The 21,645-nt window shown below is 46.0% G+C and overlaps 1 protein-coding gene across 3 annotated transcripts in view; it reads right to left on the bottom strand.

Moving 5' to 3' along the window:
• The window catches only part of LOC119965263 (protein FAM13B-like), a 212,025-nt gene that overhangs the window by 19,912 nt on the left and 170,468 nt on the right, over nt 1-21,645 (bottom strand). For all 3 annotated transcript variants that reach the window (XM_038795769.1, XM_038795770.1, XM_038795771.1), the window contains 4 exons: nt 20,361-20,444; nt 19,323-19,418; nt 3,913-3,996; nt 637-830 (listed from right to left, as the gene is read on the bottom strand). In XM_038795769.1, the coding sequence (XP_038651697.1) occupies nt 637-830; nt 3,913-3,996; nt 19,323-19,418; nt 20,361-20,444 (458 nt within the window). The remainder of the gene's footprint in view (nt 1-636; nt 831-3,912; nt 3,997-19,322; nt 19,419-20,360; nt 20,445-21,645) is intronic.

Here is a 21,645-nt window from a genome sequence, read left to right as displayed (position 1 = left end):
TCTGCTGTAAACCTGAAAAACTGCTGAGTCTGCAGAGAAAGTAGACAACCATCTCAAGTCTGAAAGGAAGTAGTACCAAAATGAAAGCCTGAACTTCAGAAAGACTGACTGGAAGTCAAAGATCCTTATTTTTTAAATTTTATTATCTTTCCCCTTGTGTTGTGTGTGTGTCTGTGTGTGTATTTGTTTGTGTGTTTGTTAATGTGTGTGTGTTTTTAGGTGTGTGTGTGTTTATGTACGTGTGTGTATATAGATCTGTATGTATAGCACGAGAGAGTGTATGTGGAATTGGGAAAAGGGTACTACATAGTCAGTTACATTTTCTGTCCCTTTAATTATAATACTGTACATAATAAAAGGTTACTTGGGTTTTAAAGTTACAAATCTGGTGACTGCAATTTATTGGGCTCCACCAAGGACCGCAGGTATTTTAAATAAAATCTAATTTCACCTGTGTGGCGACTCTGGGTCAAGTGGTTGAAATTGACCGCTCACTAACCCGGGGTGTTGTGACACTTCTCATTAAGGCTTTTGTTGGAAGACTAATTCTTCGACTCCGCTTCCCACCAACAGAAAGCAAAGAATCTAATATTACACATCAAAATGTGATACTTAAATATTTTATCGTTTACTTACATTGATGCAGCATGCATGCTTGATATCCCTAGGTCAAGACTCAGCCTTACTGAAGTCTCTTTTACAGCTGATGAAATTGTGCTGTGATCATTATCCAACTGATCTAAAAAATTCCTAGCATGCAAGCCTGGCCTTAGGGTAAGTGTGAAGTCTGCTGTCACATTACAATCATCCTCATCCTCCTCCTCTTCTTCCTAAAAAAACGAAGTACAAAAAAAAAGCTATAAACCGGTACTCCCTGATCAATGTGCATGCATAGTATTAATTTCACAATTAAAATTCTAACGATTGGTGAGAATTTTATTTCAGTAACAGAAGATCCATTCCATGATGAAGAAAATAACTGGTCACAAGATCAATCTTTTCGACAGACTGTGTCAAGGATCTGCCTAGTCACAGCAGTAAACAAATTTAAGGCATGATAGGATGCGATCTTCCCAGCAACAGATAGAGATGTCAAGCAATTGCAGTAGCCAGCATTCAAAAAGCATGAGATGTCCAGTAGTGAGATTAGCAAGCATCTAGACAGAATCAAATGCAAATCACCCTATTAGCAGAAACAGTTTACTTAGACAACCGAGATCAGTGGAAGTATACACATGCTAATTTATAGAAATCAAGGAATTGGAGAGAGGCAGACAGCCAAATATATGGAATGAAGAATCAAAGAGGAAAGATTATTTCCAGCACACACAGAAGCTGGCAGGCCAGTTTTACGTCTAATAGCCTGAAAGGCCAGTTTACAGGCAAGTCTTGGAACCAAGGCATGGTAGAAACCTTCTTAAAGGCAGTTCAAAAATCCTTGCTGGACCAGGAAAAGGCTAGATTATCAGACTTGTACTATGTGGCAACTATAAATTGGATTGCACTTGTAGATTTATTTATTTTTGATGTTATTTGGCAAAAGGGGTAGCCTTTAGGAGCTCAGACATTTTAGATATATTTTGGAAAATGGATATGTTCAACATAAACTGTGTTTAGTGATTCATATATTTAATTTTCCAAGAGTATTGTAATCCTGTTAAGTGTGTAGGCTTCTTTAATTTATTTAATAATCTTTAATAATTTTTACATGATCACTGGGCTGGTTATTCTCACTGGGGTTACATGTGCCTCCTTACATCATTTCAAAAACAAAACTATAACTGATCAAAGCAGCTGTGCAGAAAACCTCTTTCACGCCTTTTTTTAAATCATAAAAAAAATTATATTTTTTGCTTTGCTGGGCAAGGGATAGTGATGGAAGGAAGAGGTAGGAAAGGGAAAATAGATTACTTTTTACTTTGAAGATTTACCACGGCAAATTCCAACTCTTGGTTTGGTAATTTTACCTGAAAAATTAACTGGAGTTGGTGGATTCAGATACATCATCAACCTCTAAAAATGTCAAAATAAAAGGTGTTCAACTGACAAAGCCGTAAACATGTCTGGGAGCCGAGCATCACATGGAGCAATAGTTACTCCTGGATTGTTGCACAGTAAGTCGTCTTACAACACCAGGTTAAGTCCAACATGATTGTTTCAAACACTAGCTTTCGGAGCACTGCTCCTTCCTCAGGTGAATGAAGAGGTATGTTCCAGAAACATATATAGACAAATTCAAAGATGCCAGACAATGCTTAGAACGCAAGCATTTGCAGGTAATTAAATCTTTACAGATCCTATGGACAAGCCCTCCGTATACACAGGATCTGCTCAGACGAGGAGGAGCGTAACTTTCATCTACAGACGCTGAAGGATGCCCTCGTACGAACGAGATATGGCGCTTGACTCATTGATCGACAGTTCCAACGCACCAGAGCAAAAAACAGCACCGACCTCCTCAGAAGACAAACATGGGACACAAACGACAAGAGTGCCCTTCGTCGCCCAGTACTTTGCCAGAGCGGAGAAACTACGACATCTTCTTCGCAGCCTCCAACATGTCATCGATGAAGCTGAACATCTTGCCAAAGTCATCCCCACACCCCCAATATTTGCCTTCAAACAATCGCGCAACCTCAAACAAACCATTGTTTACAGCAAACTACCCAGCCTTCAGCGACCACGACACCCACAACCCTGCCGTGGCAATCTCTGCAAGACGTGTCAGATCATCGACATGGATACCACCATTACAATGAGAACACCACCCACCAGGTACGCGGTACATACTCGTGCGACTCGGCCAACGTTGTCTACCTCATATGCTGCAGGAAAGGATGTCCAGAAGCGTGGTACATTGGCGACACCATGCAGACGCCGTGACAATGAACGAACAGACATCGCACAACAATCACCAGGCAGGAATGTTCCCTTCCAGTCAGGGAACACTTCAGCAGTCAAGGGCATTCAGCATCTGATCTCCGGGCAAGCATTCTCCAAGGCGGCCTTCAGGACGCGCAACAAGGCAGAATCGCCGAGCAGAAACTTATAGCCCAGTTCCGCACACAGTTGCGGCCTCAACCGGGACCTGGGATTCATGTCGCATTACATTCATCCCCCACCATCTGGCCTGGGCTTGCGAAATCCTACCAACTGTCCTGGCTAGAGACAATTCACACCTCTTTAACCTGGGGTTACCCCTATCTTTGGATCTGTAAAGATTTAATTACCTGCAAATGCTCGCATTTTAAGCATTGTCTGGCATCTTTGAATTTGTCTATATATATATGTGTTTCTGGAACTTACCGCTTCATTCACCTGAGGAAGGAGCAGTACTCCGAAAGCTAGTGTTTGAAACAAACACTAAAGCTGGTGTTGTAAGACTTCTTACTGTGCTCACCCCAGTCCAATGTCGGCATCTCCACGTCCTGGATTGTTGTTATTTTTGCTAGGAAACACCTTAACTGAAATTTGACTTCAGCCCAAGGTGCAATTTCCCCGAAACCATATGGCAGATATCTAGACAAGGAATGGAAGAAATTTCTGCCAAAGGATCCACAAATCTTTTCCTGTGCCTCACAGTCATCATAATTGTATTGTATACACCAGGCACGTTCAAAGAAAATCCAAAGCAGAATTGTGAACAGTCTATTCTTTACTTGGAATATACCATACGATCTACAAGCTGTGTCAACTAGCAGTATGACTAAACTGGGATTAAGCAACAGTTTTTACAATATATATTTTCACAATTTATAACCTTCTCTTTTTTGTATTGTTGCACTGTCAACAAAACATTCAATGGGATTTCACAAACTGCCATCAAAACAATTTGGAAGATTGTGTAACTAATAAAGCTTTACACAAGTAACGATTCTACTTGATACATTGTGAATACAAATGAAACCTTACCTTTATCTCTTCAAAGAAGTGAGCCGTTTCACCTTCAATGATTGGCTGTAATGTCTGGCCACGACGTTTGGTCGATGGAGAACCCTGGCAGAGATTGGTGAAAAGCATCATCATTAGCGTTTCTTTTTGAAGATTCAACAATAGTAACAGTTCAGTCCCTTGTCATATTGAAATTACCAATGTGAAAACTGATCTCATTCGGAAAGTACTTTTGTTTTGATAATCACATACTGCGTAATTTAACATTGTTCTAATCCACAACTTTCAATAAATTATCTACTTGCAGACATAGGCAATTCTGAACTGGCCCCCATGACCAGAACAAATGAGAATTTTGTTGAAGGAGACTTCCGGTGCCGGCGATAACGTAGGACGCCGCACATTTGGGAGCTCCCGATTCAAACAGACTTTTCAGCTCTTTTTAGAGCCCAAAACTGAATTTTTTCGACGTCTCCCGGTGGGAGAAGGTGTGGTGATCGACTTTCTCCGCATTTCATGACTCGAACTCGGAGTGGAAAGGGGGAAAAAACGGCAGCAGCTCCCCAGAAAAAACGGGGGAAGGATTCCAAGATGGCGGCCGGCGGAGCACCAGAGGAGTGGAAGCAGTGGGCCCACGAGCAGCAAACTGCCCTCCTGCGCGGTTTTGCAGATTTTAAGGCTGAGGTGCTGAGCTCTCTACAGGAAACGAATAAAAAGCTTTCGGAGATTCAGACGACCCAGGGTGCTGCCATCCAGGCGTTGCAGGTGCAGGCCGCTGAACGAGAGGAGGAGGCAGTGGTCCTCGTGAGTAAGGTGGAGGGGCACGAGGCACTCCATAAGAAGTGGCAAGACCGCTTCGAGGAGCTTGATCACCGCATGAGGCGAAAGAATCTGAGGATCTCGGGCCTTGCGAAGGGGCTGGAGGGGTCGGATCTGACAACCTACGTGGCCACGATGCTGAACTCGCTAGTGGGGGCAGGATCTTTCCATCTGCCCCTGGAGCTGGGGGGAGCCCACAGAGTACTGGCCAGGAAGCCCAAGGAGAACGAACCCCCGCGTGCGGTGCTGGTGAGGTTCCACCGGTTCAGTGATCGGGAGTGTGTGCTGCGCTGGGCCAAGAGGGTAAAGAGCAGCAATTGGGAGAATGGGGTAGTACGGATCTACCAGGATTGGAGTGCGGAGCTGGCTAAGCGACGGTCCGGGTTTAATCGGACGAAGGAGGTGCTCTATAAGAAAATAAAGTTTGGAATGTTGCAGCCTGCGCGCTTGTGGGTAACTTATTTGGAGTGGCATTATTATTTTGATTCCCCGGAGGAGGCGTGGGCCTTCACGCGGACGGAGAAGCTGGACTCGAACTAGGGGTTGGGGGTTGCGGGGTCGGTTGTAATGCTTTATTGCTGGTTTCTACTGTTGCTGTGCTTTTTCTGTACTTTTGTAATTTTGATATGGTTATTTATTGGGGTGTTGTTCTGTTTTTTGTTGGGGGGCATTGTTTGGGTTTTGTATTTTGCGGGAGGGTTTGTTGTATTCTGTATAGGGCTGGGGGTATGGAGTGGGGCTGATATTTGGGAGCTGCGTCAGAAGGGTGTGGTGGGGCAGTGCGAAAGCGCAGGCTTTCCTCTGGTTTCGCGCGTTGCGGGGCTGGGGGGTGGAGACGATGACGGGGGGGGGGGGGGGGCCTTAACCGGTTCCTCCCCGCACTGGAGCGGTGTCTTGAGGAGTGACACGATGGGGGATGATCCCACTCTGGGAGGGGTCGGGTTTTTGACAGGAGTTTCCAGGGTCAGCAGAAGTTAGCTGACCCACGGAAGTACAATGGAGGACGGTTCGCGGCTAGGAGGGTTCCTAGCCTGAGGGAGGGGGGGGGGGGGGGGGGGGGGGGGGGATAAGGGGAATACCGGGTTGCTGCTGACAGAGTCAGGAAGGAGCTGGTGTGGGCCGGGAGGACAGAGGTGAGGTGTTGTCGCCGTGGGGACTGGGTCGGGCGGGGGGTGCTGGCCTGGGGCGGGCAGTCGACGGGCTATGGCTAGTCGAAGGGGGTGGGGGGGGCGGGACGCCCTCTGATCCGGTTGGACACCTGGAATGCGAGAGGACTGAATGGGCCGGTGAAGCGGTCTGGGGTACTTGCTCATCTGAGGGGGCTAAAGGCAGATGTGGCAATGCTTCAGGAGACCCACCTGAAGGTGGCGGACCAGGTCCGTCTGAGGAAGGGGTGGGTGGGGCAGGTTTTCCACTCCGGGTTGGATGAGAAAAACCGGGGAGTGGCGATTCTGGTGGGGAAAAATGTGTTGTTTGAGGCATCTGAGGTGGTGGCGGATAAAGGGGGTAGGTTTGTTATGGTAAGGGGCAGGCTACAGGGAGAGAAGGTGGTACTTGCTAGTGTGTATGCCCCAAATTGGGATGATGCGGGCTTTATGAGGCGTATGCTGGGACGTGTCCCGGATCTAGAGGCGGGAGGTCTGATTATTTTGGGGGGGGGGGGGGGGGGGGACACTTCAATATGGTGTTGGATCCTTCACTGGATCGGTCCAGTTCAAGGACGGGTAGGAGGCCGGCGGCGGCCAAGGTGCTGAGGGGGTTTATGGACCAGATGGGAGTCGTGGACCCATGGAGGTCTGTAAGGCCGAGGGCACGGGAGTACTCTTTCTTCTCCCATGTACATAGGGTTTATTCTCGGATAGACTTCTTCGTGGTGAGTAGGGGACTGATTCCGAGTGGAGGAGGGCGAATATTCAGCCATTGCAATCTCCGACCACGCTCCGCATTGGATGGCGTTGGAGATGGGGGAGGTGCGGGGTCAGCGCCCATTGTGGCGGTTGGATGTGGGGTTGTTGGCGGAGGAGGAGGTGTGCAGGAGGGTCCGGGCAAGTATTGAGGGGTACCTCGAGGTGAATGATACAGGGGAGATCCGGGTGGGGATGGTCTGGGAAGCCCTGAAGGCAGTGATTCGTGGGGAGCTGATATCCATCCGGGCACACAGGGAGAGGAGCGAGAGGGATAGACAGGTGGGGAAGATGTTGGAGGTAGATAGGAGGTACACGGAGGCACCAGAGGAGGGATTGTTGGGGGAGAGGCGCAGCCTACAGGCTAAATTCGATTTGTTGACCACTAGAAAGGCAGAGGCACAGTGGAGGAAAGCACAAGGGGCAGTGTATGAACATGGTGAAAAGGCGAGTAGGATGCTGGCTCATCAGCTCCGCAAGTGGGATGCGGCTAGGGAAATTGCTGGAGTGAAAGATAAGAGTGGGAATGTGGTACGGAAGGGGGTAGAGGTGAATGAGGTCTTCAAGGACTTTTACAGGGAACTGTACCGGTCGGAGCCAACGGTGGAGAGGAGGGGAATGGAGTGTTTTCTCGACGTGCTATCTTTCCCAAAGGTGCAGGAGGAGCAGGTGGAGGGGTTGGGGGCACCGATTGAGCTGGTTAAGGGGATCGGCAGATGCAGTCAGGGAAGGCGCCGGGGTCGGATGGGTTCCCGGTGGAGTTTTATAAAAAGTTTGTGGACCTAGTGGGCCCCTTGCCGGTGCGGACACTTAATGAGGCATGGGAAGGGGGGACTTTGCCCTCGACGGTGTCGCGTACGTTGATTTCTTTAATCTTAAAGAGGGACAAGGACCCCCAGCAGTGTGGTTCATACAGGCCCATATCTCTCCTTAATGTGGATGCCAAGGTGCTGGCAAAGATCCTGGCCACCAGGATAGAGGACTGTGTGCCAGGGGTTGTACACGAGGACCAGACAGGTTTTGTTAAGGGAAGGCAGCTGAACATGAATGTGCGGAGGTTGTTGAATGTCATCATGATGCCGGCGATTGAGGGGGAGGCTGAGATAGTGGTGGTGTTGGATGCGGAGAAGGCCTTCGATAGAGTGGAGTGGGGGTACTTATGGGAGGTGTTGGGGAGGTTTGGATTTGGTGATGGGTTTATTAGATGGGTGAGGCTGCTATACGAGGCCCCGATGGCGTGTGTGGCCACGAATGGGAGGAGGTCGGAGTACTTCCGGCTTTACCGAGGGACCAGGCAGGGTTGCCCCCTGTCCCCCTTGTTGTTTGCATTGGCAATCGAACCGTTGGCAATGGCGTTGAGGGATTCAGGGAGGTGGAGGGGTTTGGTGCGGGGTGGGGAGGAACATAGGGTGTCGTTGTATGCCGATGACCTGCTACTGTATGTGGCGGACCTGGTGGGAGGGATGCCGGGGGTGATGGAGCTGCTAGCTGAGTTTGGGACCTTTTCAGGCTATAAACTAAATCTAGGTAAGAGTGAGGTGTTTGTGGTGCACCCTGGGGACCAGGAGGGAGGAATTGGTAGGCTCCCGCTTAGGAAGGCAGGGGAGAGTTTTAGGTACCTGGGAACTCTTCACAAGCACAATTTCACCAGGCTTGACGGAGGAGGAGTTCAAGAGGTGGGACATGCTGCCATCGTCGTTGGCGGGGAGGGTGCAGTCCGTCAAAATGACGGTGCTTCCGAGGTTCTTGTTCCTCTTTCAGTGCCTGCCCATCTTCATCCCCAGGGCCTTCTTTAGGAGGGTGACTAGCAGTATTTTGAGCTTTGTGTGGGCACATGGGACTCCGAGAGTGAAGAGGGTTTTCCTGGAGCGAGGGAGGGATAGAGGCGGGCTGGCGCTGCCCAACCTTTTGGGGTACTATTGGGCGGCTAATGTGTCAATGGTGCGTAAATGGGTGATGGGGGGGGGCGTGGAAAAGAATGGAGATGGAGTCTTGTAGAGGTACAAGCTTGGGTGCCCTGGTAACGGCGCCGTTGCCGCTCTCTCCTGAGAGGTATACCACGAGCCCGGTGGTGGCGGCGACCCTAAGAATCTGGGGACAGTGGAGACGGCATGGGGGGAAACAGGGGGCTCGATGGCGGCTCCATTAAGTGGAAATCATCGGTTCATCCCGGGGAACACTGATGGGGGATTTAGGGGGTGGCAAAGGGTGGGCATCAGTAAATTGAGGGACCTGTTTATTGGCGGGAGGTTTGCGGGCCTGGGGGAACTGGAAGATAAATTTGGGCTCCCCCGATGGGAACATGTTCAGATACCTGCAGGTAAAGGCGTTTGCTAGGCGACAGATGGAGGAATTTCCTTTGCTGCCCTCGCAGGGGGCGATGGACAGAGTGCTTTCGGGGGTGTGGGTCGGAGAGGGGAAGGTGTCTGACATCTATAAGGTAATGCAGGAGGTGGAGGAGTTGTCAGTGGAAGAGCTGAAGGCTAAATGGGAGGGGGAACTAGGGGAGCAGATAGAGGATGGGACTTGGGCGGATGCCTTGGAGAGGGTCAACTCTTCCTCTTCATGTGCGAGGCTTAGTCTCATCCAATTTAAGGTGCTGCATCGGGCCTATATGCCTGTGACTCGGATGAGTAGGTTCTTTGGGGGCGAGGACAGGTGCACCAGGTGTTCAGGGAGCCCAGCGAATCATGCCCATATGTTCTGGGCATGCCCGGCACTGGAAGAATTCTGGAAGGGGGTGGCGGGGACTGTGTCGACGGTGGTCGGGTCCAGGGTCAAACCAGGTTGGGGACTTGCGATTTTTGGGGTTGCGGCGGAGCCGGGAGTGCAGGAGACGAAAGAGGCCGGTGTTTTGGCCTTTGCGTCCCTAGTAGCCCGGCGGAGGATCTTGATGCAGTGGAAAGATGCGAGGCCCCCAAGTGTGGAGACCTGGATCAGTGACATGGCGGGATTCATAAAATTGGAGAGAGTCAAATTTGCCCTGAGAGGATCAGTACAAGGGTTCTATAAACGGTGGCAGCCTTTTCTGGCTCAAAGATAGGTATCTTGGTTATTGTTATTGTTATTGTTGGTATTTTATTGCGGTTCGTTGTTATATAAATACAAAATTTTTCAATAAAAATTATTTTTTAAAAAAGAGAATTTTGTTGAAGAAAATCAGTCAGTCGATAACAGTTTTTCCATCAACAAAGTAGAGCGAAGAAATGTAAGACAGGAACCCAGATATTATGAAGATTAAACAAACAAAACTCAGGTGCAATAAACCAACCTCTATGAGGCCGTCAGATTCAAATACACTTGACAGATCAGCAATGAAACTAGAAACCCCAAAACATATGCACCTGTCTGCACAATGACATGGTTACCAACTTCAGAGAAATAAATGTAGATGAGTGGATGCAACACAGGTCGACAAGAGAGTCAGACAGACACGCTAATTGATGGTCAGTGGCACAACGCAGCAGCACTCCTGCTTCTTTAGTTACCTCACTTCTGGTCACATGTTTATCACAAGACTCACTAAATTGATGATCAATTTTTTAAAAAAACACACCTATTTGTCACAACATTGTGAGGGACTAAGTCCTAACACATTATAAAAATAGATTTTCTCATTGCTATTTCTAACATTTTAAACTGAGCAAAGACCTTTCAAATGGTTGTATCCATGTTGGACTCTGACCACCAATCATCACCACCCTACTCCCTCCCAACCACAAGGAGCTATTTGTAGTTTTGGGAAAACTTGCACCTCCTTAATTTTTCCAAATTTATTTAGCCCACTGACAAGTGAGAAAAATCATAAACATCCAACAAGGGAATTCAGTGAAGCTACAAGGCTGTAAAATGTCACACAATGAACAAACATTAACATTAAGTACATTACTTGTGTTCGATGCAAAGTTGGTTTCTACTAAAGTTGGTGCATGTGGTGAAACAGAGTCACCGTAGTCATGCCCATGTCTAAAGCAGTGATTTCTAATGAACAGCATTGATCTATGACCCTCAATCAGCAACCACAGAGCTGCATATTCTTAACTTTGACAGATGCGCCAGTCCCCAAGGGAGCTAGGATGGCAGACAATGGCATCAAAATGATGTGAATGAATAACTATTTTCGCAATGCCATTTCAAAAGCAATCCAATCACAGTATGTTGTGTCAACAATAATAATGTCTGATGGATGGTGTGTTAAAGCACTTCACAGCCTTTGATCACTTTAATGTGGTGTGGCTGTAAAACAGACACAAGGATTGTAGTAGGAAGAAAGTATTTTCCAGTCACTGCTGGCAATTGCCATAGAAGAGGGAGAGGTAACTATTGTACTTGCACATGTCTACTCATTACATACTCTGGTGGTAGCCAGGAAGCTGTCCGGCGAACTACTCCAGTATATAATTTGTTTAATTTACTTTATGGCTGTGGTGAACTGTTCTGTTTCAAAACTGATGAGCCTGCCTTGTCTTGTTGGGTCTTCATGGGGATTTACGCAAGTAACTTCTGGAATTATTGTAACTTTCTCGACTTCATCTGACTGCCTGTGACTTGTTTAAGAACAAAGATTTTCTCTTTTCTCATCCAACAATTTAGAATCCTTCACAATTATGACGTGGCTTTTTGTGTTTCTAGTCTCTGCCGTTTTTCTAAAGTTGTTCTTTTCTTTCCTCTGGGCAACGGATTGTCAGGTTAGTTGAGGAGTGGGTGTGAGGAACTCTACTTTATAAAAAAAACAAATTGCACTTGTGAAATATCTCTGGTGAACAACCCATGAAGATGATTCTGAAAACAGGAACAAAGCAGCATAAAGATGATCACTTGAGGTATGGGTTTAGAACAAGGATCAAAGAAAAGTACACACAAAGACAGGCCCTTCGGCCCTCCCAAGCCCGTGCCGACCATGCTGCCAGTCTAAACTAAAATCTTCTACACTTCCTGGGTCCGTATCCCTCTATCCCATCCTATTCATGTATTTGTCAAGATGCCCCTTAAATGTCACTATCATCCCTGCTTCCACCACCTCCACCGGCAGCGAGTTCCAGGCACCCACTACCCTCTGTGCAAAAAACTTGCCTCATACATCTCCTCTAAACCTATGCCCCCTAGTAATTGACCCCTCTACCCTGGGGAAAAGCCTCTGACTATCAACTCTGTCTATGCCCCTCATAATTTTGTAGACCTCAATCAGGTCGCCCCTCAACCTCCGTCGTTCCAGTGAGAACAAACCGAGTTTATTCAACTGCTCCTCATAGCTAATGCCCTCCATACCAGGCAACATCTTGGTAAATCTCTTCTGCACCCGCTCTAAAGCCTCTACATCAGGGGTGGGCAAACTTTTCCATGCAAGGGCCACATTCAGAAATTCACAAAGGGCCGCATAGTATATTAAGTAAAATAATTACTTCACCCGGTTATGATTCTGGGCGCCTCATATCGAGCATAGAACAGTACAGCACAGAACAGGCCCTTCGGCCCTCGACATTGTGCCGAGCAATGATCACCCTACTCAAGTCAACGTATCCACCCTATACCAGTAAGTAACCCAACAGCCCCCCCCCCCCCCCCCCCCCCCCCCCATTAACCTTTAAAAAAATTTTTTTTTTTTTTTTAAATGACTTGGTGGGCCGCAGAAATACCTTTGGCGGGCCGCATGCGGGCCGTAGTTTGCCCACCCCTGCTCTACATCCTTCTGGTAGTGGCGAAAATAATTGAACACTATACTCCAAGTGTGGCCTAACTAAGGTTCTATACAGCTGCAACATGACTTGCCAATTCTTATACTCAATGCCCCGGCCAACGAAGGCAAGCATGCCATATGCCTTCTTGACTACCTTCTCCACCTGTGTTGCCCCTTTGACCTGTGGACCTGTACACCTAGGTCTCTCGGACTTTCAATACTCTTGAGGCCTTACTGAAGTCCATATAGACCACTGCCCTACCTGCATCAATCATCTTTGTGACCTCTTCAAAAAACTCTATCAAGTTAGTGAGACACGACCTCCCCTTCACAAAACCGTGCTGCCTCTCACTAATAAGTCCATTTGCTTCCAAATGGGAGAAGATCCTGTCTCGAAGAATTCTCTCCAGTAATTGCCCATCCACTGACGCAACACTCACCGGCCTGTAATTCCCTGGATTATCCTTGCTACCCTTCTTAAACAAAGGAACAACATTGGCTATTCTCTAGTCCTCCGGGACATCACCTGAAGACAGTGAGGATCCAAAGATTTGTATCAAGGCCTCAGCAATTTCCTCTCTAGCCTCCTTCAGTATTCTGGGGTAGATCCCATCAGGCCCGGGGGACTTAAGTACCGTAATATTTTTCAAGACGCCCAACACCTAGTCTTTTTGGATCTCAACATAACCCAGGCTATCTACACACCCTTCTCTTTATTAATTGTGCCACTACAAATCAGGATGCAAAGTTCATTTGTGTTATATGCAGGGAAAAATGAAAGGCATGGCGAGTTAGATTTTTTCCTGCACATGCAGCGAGATGTTAAATCATCAACTGAAGTCATTATCAGAAATGCAACATTGAATAACAAAGCAAGTGAGATCGTGAGGATCAAGCAGGCTCACGTGTCACATTAAAGTTAAGTGAAAATGGTGGGTCGCGAAGTTCGGATGGCGTAGGTCGGCCGGCGTGTGTGGTGGGGGAGGGGGGCTGGAGATAAACAGCGCAAGTCCAATTCAAGGACTACACAATTGCCTGGGAATTTTTTTTTAAAAAATTATTTAAAAGTATCCAATTAAGGGGCAATTTTAGCATGGCCAATCCACCTAGCCTGCACATCTTTGGGTTGTGGGAGCGAAACCCATGTAAACACGGGGAGAATGTGCAAACTCCACACGGACAGTGACCCAGAGCCAGGATCGAACCTGGGATCTCGGCGCTGTGAGGCTGCAGGGCTAACCCCTACACCACCATGCTGCCCTTTGCCTGGGTAATATAAACTTTGATGGGCCGTTACCCTGCACTGGGAACCATGTGAAACTCTGAGTTAAATGCTAGATTTTGGATAGTTTCATAGCATCATGGAATTTACAGTGCAGGAGGCTGTCATTCATTCAAGTCTGCACCGGCCTTTGGAAAGAGCACCCCACCCAAGCACACACCTCTCCACCCTATCCCCATAACCCAGAAACTCCACCTAACCTTGTTGGACACGAAGGGCAATTTTAGCTTGGCCAATCCACCTAACCTGCACATCTTTGGACTGTGGGAGGAAACCAGAGGACCCGGAGGAAAACCACGCAGGAGACCAGGAGAACGTGCAGACTCCACATAGACAGTGACCCAAATCGGAATCAAACCTGGGACCCTGGAGCTGTGAAACAACTGTGTTAACCACTGTGCTACCATGCTGCCCATGTATACTCTCTTTAATATAGTTGCCCAGGAAAAGTTAGACGGATTAAAACCACTTCAAAATCCTGGGTAACTATATTACCGTAAAATGAGTCCGTGGCTTTACGTCCAGAGACCTCACATGAGAAGTAGGTTGCTGGCAAAAGTGACAGAGGGCCAAATTCAGCAAATGGAAAAATATGTACCAGAGGTAGAGATTGAACGACACAGATGGCATATGGTGCCACATTTATCCTGGAAGTATCGCTGAAACAGGCATGAACTATCTTTGTCGTGTCGACTATTAAAAGTAAACTTTGTCGTTTCTATTGAAATATTATTTTGTCTATTAATGTTTGCATTATGTTGAGTTTGAATTTGACCATTATAGTAAATGTTTTAAAAAGTGAAATCTTATCCAGAAGCTCGTTCTTTCGGGGATGTTTAGCAAAGCCTTTTTAAAAAAATGTATTTGTGGGATACAGTAGTCCCCCTTTATAACGCGGGTGTTGGGGTCCAAGACAGCCACCCGCGTTGTATCTGAGCCGCGGATATCCATGATGGGGGTTTTAAATTTATTTTAAAATCTATGCTAGCGCTTCCCATTGTGAGTCTACGGGGGGCGGGGGGGAGAGGTCAGACCCCCGTAGACTCACAATGGGAAGCGCTAGCATAGATTTTTAAATAAATTTAAAACCCCCATCGTGGATCCAATTAAAACGGTGTCAATTTCAGCGGCCGGCTCACATTGAACCAGAGAGGGAAGCTGCTCTCACTGAAACAATCAGCCGGCCGCTGAAATTGACACTGCCCGCTGCTCTCTCCCTCCAATCCAACTTTTAAGTTTTAATGTTTCTGATTGGAGGGAGAGAGCAGCCGGCAGTGTCAATTTCAGCGGCCAGCTCACTTTGATCCAGAGAGGGAAGCTGCTCTCACTGAAATAATCAGCCGGCTGCTGAAATTGACACTGCCCGCTGCTCTCTCCCTCCAATCAGAAACATTAAAACTTAAAAGTTGGATTGGAGGGAGAGAGCAGTGGGCAGTGTCAATTTCAGCGGCCGGCTGATTGCTTCAGTGAGAGAGCAGCTTCCCTCTCCGGATCAAAGTGAGCCGGCCGCTGAAATTGACACAACTGACAGTTGGGGTCCATAAGCCCCCCCGCGGTATATCGCGAACCGCGGTATTGCGCAGCGCGGTATAACAGGGGACTACTGTATTGGCATTTATTGCCCCTTGAACTAAGAGGACAGTTCAGAGTCAACCACATTGCTGTGGTTCTGGAGTCACGTGTATGCCAGACTGGGTAAAATCGGCAGATTTGTTTCCCAAAGGACATGAGTGAATTGGATTGGGTTTTACAACAATTGACAATGATTTCATGGTCAATATCAGACTTTTAATGAATTCAAATTCCACCATCTGCTGTGGTGGGATTTGAACCCAGGTTCCAAGAGCATTACTCTGCATCTCTGGATTATTCATCCAGTGACAATACCACTACCTCCTATGAGAATGGTAACAGACCAGATGTCTGACAGGTTCCCAAGACGGTTCTCAGTCCTAAATTTGCTGGAGGAAGGAAGGATTGAGGGTGGGGAAAAAGAATGGGCATGTGCCTTCAGAGATATGACATCACTGGTGGGGTGTAGCCACCGAAGTTGGCCATTCCCTCAATACAAAATGGAGGAACGCAAAGCTTGCAGGGTAAAATGGACAAAGTTTGCAGCACAAGCAGGCTGCAACAAGCCACTGTGTATTCTGTCTGCTAAGAGAGCAGACAGCACCGAAACGAACATTCCGCATACTAATGAGGCAATCTCTGGGACAGTTAACAGAGTAATGGAACGATCCCAGGGACAACGGCCACAAATAGGGAAGTGATTGCAACATTGTATACGATACCAGACACCCCGGCACCAGCTGGGTTCTAAGACAAAGCACCTGAAGGCCCGCCCAGTAGCCGAGGGACAGCCTCAGTATTGGGGGGATTCAAACAAATCGATTGGGAAGAGACCCAATCGATCCCCAACAGATAGAGGGCCCGCCCAAAAGGGCACGAAGCCCTGGGACCTATAAAAGACAGGTCCCAAACTTAGTTCGTTCCTCTTAACCAGCCCTCCTCTCTTGACCAGCCCTCTCGACCAGCCTTTTACCGAAGAAGACCTTGACCGAGAGAGAGAGAGGAGAGGTTTGGGACAGCAGCCGCCAGCAAGTAAGGGTCTCACAACGATCGCTACCAGAAATAGACACTCCTGACCCCTTTTTAACCCGTACCAACCTGAAGTCTGCGGACCCAGTGCAGAGCAAAAGGCCTTGTCCCCATATCCGGCAGTTCCTTTTAAGATAAGTATTGGTTTATTTAGTGGTAGGAATAGTTTAGTCATCTTAGCGTGTGCGTGAGTAGATTATAATTGTATTATAATAAACTCATTTGTTTGAACTTACTAATTGGTGTATGGTTTTATTGCTTTGAACTTGACCTTGAAAAACTTGTGGCGGTATCTTAACGATACCTGGCGACTCCAAAGCTAAGTAACGAAACAGAGCCAAATTGAGTGTTAAGCACACTCACCCAGAACGAGCAACATGGGGCTCAGTAGGGCAGCACGGTGGCCTAGTGGTTAGCACAACCGCCTCATGGCGCTGAGGTCCCAGGTTCGATCCCGGCTCTGGGTCACTGTCCGTGTGGAGTTTGCACATTCTCCCCGTGTCTGCGTGGGTTTCGCCCCCACAACCCAAAAAATGTGCAGAGTAGGTGGATTGGACACGCTAAATTGCCCCTTAATTGGAAAAAATAATTGGGTAATCTAAATTTTAAAAAAAAATAATATTAACATGGGGCTCAGTCTTTTAATGTATCAGAGACAGAAGCAGGCGAGAGGAAATTGATCCATCAAAGCCAAAAGCCACTAGTTCAGCCCAATTTGGGCTCTTTAACAATTTTAAAAGCGTTTACAAGAGGGTGCTGAACTATTAGGAACATCTTATTTACAAGTGCACCCATTGAGTTTATAATAACTGAATCTTCACCAGCCGAGTGTTATAATGCATGGATTCCCAAGACGTAAACAAGAAACTCAATATACTTGTGAAGTAATAAGTACAAAACACTGCATATCAATTTCCTACACCACTAGATCCCACTAAAAGAACATCCACTTCCATTTACCTTTTCCTTCTGGATATTCCATCTGCTGCATAGTATAGAATTCAACTGAGCAATTTCACAGTTAAGAGATCATAGTGAAATCAGCCATGGTCTAAAATTTTCAAACAGGTAGTTGCCCAAGACTAACCAAGAGGTGGCACCACCTCTTTTACATCAATGCTGGCAATAGAACTGCTTTGAAGTTTGTAGAAGTTGTGTTAAACTGTTGTTGCTTCTTCAAAGTTTGGTGTACAACTTTGAATCAGTTTACAATTCTGTACCATCTCATGTACCCAGGAGGAAAACACATTTTCAGACAAGTATCCACTTAGTTTTCTTCCTAATCAGTGGCTGGAATAATTGTGTGATTGGATACCATTCAAACAGAGTAGTTACAAGGATACTTTTGCCAAGTTTAGAATAAATTTAAAAATTGTGAATATAAGAAATCATAAAGTATGAATAAAAACCTAGATTAAAATGCGTACAGACGGTATGGCTGCAAGAGATATGATTAAAAGTGCGATAATCAATGATTTTTTTTGCAGGGCAAGTGTTTTGCTGATAGATATTAAAAACCATTTTATCTGTTTGTAGATAGAGAGCTAATGTAATGCTGTAACAGTTTGAGCCTGGCTAAACAAATCAGGCATATCTTGTAACAAGAGACAAAATAATATTGTGTGCTTTAAGTGCAGCTGGTGTAGCGAATAGAAAGGGTCAGGTCTTTAAACTGGGCAGAAGGTTTTCAACTTGGTCCTAAAAAAAAGGTTTCTCACTCCAAGGTCTTGACACCAAGATAAGTAAAAACTGGTTAACTTTATACATAAATGGAATTTGAAATATATGGGTTTGTTGGATTGGAATATAGATGCAGGTTTCAGGAAGCAAGATGAGATGTTGTACCTGTCAACATTTCTTTGTTGTTAATGTGTTTAATTCTGGTGTTCAAAAGAAAGTATAATATATACTTATTTCTTATAGTAAGGCTCTTACTTAAATGGCTTGCACCTGATCAGCACCCAGTTCTACCTCACCTCCAATGTGATTCTTGTACTATCTCAATGGTGTCAGATCATCGGCACTACAGCCAGCGCTGGTTGAGCTCCAATTAAAAATTGGCTCCTGCTGCAAACTCAGTTCCTCTGCCACCATCTCAGGTTGAACCAGACTGCTTGCAACCTTAACTTGCAACCTTAACATCCAATCTCATAGAATCATGACAGTGTAGAAGGAAACCATTCACCCATCAAGTCAGCAGCGACCCTCTGAAAGTATACCCTACCCAGGCAAAAGGCCTCACCCTAACGTAACCTAGTAACCCCACCTAACCTTTTGGATAAGGGACAATTTAGCATGTCCAACCCACCTAACCTGCACATCGTTGGACTGTGGTTAGAACTGGAGCACCCAGAAGAAACCCACAGACACAGGGAGAATGTGAAAACTCCACACCAAAGATCGGAATCTAACCCGGGTCCCTGGCGCTGTGAGGCAGCAGTGCTAACCACTATGCTATCATGCCGCCATATTTCATCTACTCATCCCATAACCTCAACATTAGAGACTGCTTACTTCCAACTCTACATTATTTTTGTCTCCATCCCTGTCCCAGTCCTTCTTTTGCTGAAACCCTCATCCATGGTCTTGCTACCCTCCAGACGAGACCACACCAATATCATCTTGGTTGGCATCACATCTTGCATTTTCTGGAAACTTCACCACATCCAAATTTCTGCTACCTATATCCTAACTCTCACTAAATCCCATTCACACATCACCCTTGAATTCACTTATCCACAATTATTTGCAGCCCCAAATACCTTCATATTAAAATTCTTACTTGTGTTCAAATCCATATCCACGGCCTCATCTCACCCTTCTTTGCAACCTCCTCTTCCACCTCTGGACTGTTTGCCCATGTCCCACTTCCTTCATCCCAACATTGGGAGGCACGCATTCAGCAGTCTATACCACAAGCTCTAGAATTCCTTCCCTAAATAACTCAGCCTCGCTTACCTCCTTTAAAGCCCTCTTCAGGACAAGTGACTAAATGTTTGTTCGTAGCGGTAGATTTTGTCTCCTTTTCTGGATCAGTGTCAAGTTTTGTCCAAATATGCTGGTGTGAAGTGCCTGACGTTTTACTATATTGAAGGCACTGTGTAAAATGCAAGATTTAATTGTTACTTTGAGGGACCTTCACACTTACAATTACTGGTGTTGCACTTGCTTTGGCCAACATCTGTTTCACAAGTCTGTATCTATCATATAACGGTTTCACCAGCTGCCTTTCTTCCCTCGTAACCTGAAAAATTTGACAAACTTTGTTAGATGTTGAGTACTAAACAGGACAGCAAACTGCACACTCTTACAGGATAATTAGTGAGATGATTCCTTTCATTGATGGTTCCATCGTCTCAATGTCTATACTAAGCAGTTAATATACAGAACATTCAATTATTACACTAATTTTACTTTTTTTTTAAGTACCCAATTATTTTTTTCCCCAATTAAGGGGCAATTTAGCGTGGCCAATTCACCTACCCTGCACATCTTTTTGGGTGTGGGGCTGAGACCCACACAGAAACAGGGAGTGTGCGCAAATTCCACATGGACAGTGACCCGGGGCCTGGATCCTTGGCACCATGAGGCAGTAATGCTGACCACCTCACCACCGTGCTGCCCTGACTAATTTTGCTCTTAAAATAACTCAATGCTGTTTTATTTATTATCTTGTTCATTCATTCAATCATATAACCTTATCAATGCCAGGGAACACAATAGTCTAATCCCAATATAATTTTCAGACGATTTGCAAATGGTTTTAACTTCCTCTTGGAAGTTTGCAATGTTACCTCAATCACTGGTCTTTAAAAATTTACAATTTAGCAATTTCTCAATATTAGCTAATGTTAAGTTTTCATTCTAAAAGGCAATAACTGTACATCATTCAAAATTATTTCACATGAACAATCATATGCTGGATTAATAGAATAAAAACACATTCTTACTACACAAACAATAAACGTAATACTTGTTACCTCCAAATTTGCACACTTTTCAAATCAGCTCTAAAACATCTTGCTTCTTAATTTCATCAAATTCACTCCTCACTTGACAGATTGATATTTTACATTGAAGTGACACATTTAAGTAATGCAATGTTTGACATTTAAAGTTTAGATTTCAAAAGTGCCAATAATTATGCTTGATCAACAAGTCCTAAAATAGATAAAGGTAAATATACCGGATGTCCATGAATGCTCTCAAAATATAACAGACTCTTCTGAAGGGCTATCTTCTCTGCTGTTAAATGGTTCTGTCTCATTTCCTGTTGATTAGATATATTTAGAATTAAACAATGTGAAATTTCAATGGTAACACAAAACCCCACATGTTGAAAAGTTATAAAGTTTGTGCATAGTTCCTATTTGCATTTTAAAATAGTCTGGATCAATTATGATTTATTTTCACCCCCCTTTTTAGCATGTAGGCCAGTCTCTGAATCGTTGGAGATTGGATGTGTGTCCAATGTTAAGCATTGGCACCTTGTGGGAAGTCCTGTTGTGTGAGGCCATGTGGCAATTGCCCAGGAAATTTCAACTTCCAATGGCCAATTCCTCTGCTTCCCAGGACCTCCATGAATGCCTTTGACTCTAAAATAAAGTTGGAGACTTCAGATTCAAACAGTTCCAATGTACTGAACTGGATAGTTAGCCAGGGAAGGTTAGACAGATTAAAACCTAGTCTAAACCTCTGGGTAATTACACATCTGACGCCCCCCCCCCTCGCCCAATCATTCACACTGACACCATCACCACTCCTTTGACAACCCCCGAATAGTCCCGAATACCATCTCAACCACCTCCCTTATCCATTCTCTAACATTCATCCATTCGCCCATTTTCTAACATTCAAACATAGAACAGTACAGCACAGAACAGGCCCTTCGGCCCTCGATGTTGTGCCGAGCAATGATCACCCTACTTAAACCCACGTAACCCGTATACCCGTAACCCAACAATCCCCCCATTAACCTTACACTACGGGCAATTTAGCATGGCCAATCCACCTAACCCGCACATCTTTGGACTGTGGGAGGAAACCGGAGCACCCGGAGGAAACCCACGCACACACAGGGAGGACGTGCAGACTCCACACAGACAGTGACCCAGCGGGGAATCGAACCTGGGACCCTGGAGCTGTGAAGCATTGATGCTAACCACCATGCTACCGTGAGGCCCCATGCTACCGTGAGGCCCCTAACTGGACATTTAAACCTGCCATACAGCAGCTAGCGCCATAAAATGGGTGCTTCCCTATGATTAAGTTCCCCAAATGATGCCATGCTCATATTTCTGGAAAAGCCATAGTGGAACGACAGTGCGGGAAATTTGCAAGAGCAGTGGTGACCAGATGATGATTGCAGTTCCTCAGAAAATTCAGTCCATTAAAATTAAGGATATTTTCTTAATGCAACAGTGTATTGTTCTGTACTATATTTTCCTGTCCTCCAGGACACAATTACCCAA

The sequence above is a fragment of the Scyliorhinus canicula genome, chromosome 4 (assembly GCF_902713615.1).
Source record: "Scyliorhinus canicula chromosome 4, sScyCan1.1, whole genome shotgun sequence".
Taxonomy (NCBI): Eukaryota; Metazoa; Chordata; class Chondrichthyes; order Carcharhiniformes; family Scyliorhinidae; genus Scyliorhinus; species Scyliorhinus canicula.
Note: the sequence above shows the minus strand (reverse complement) of the source record. Positions and strands in the feature narration are given on the sequence as shown.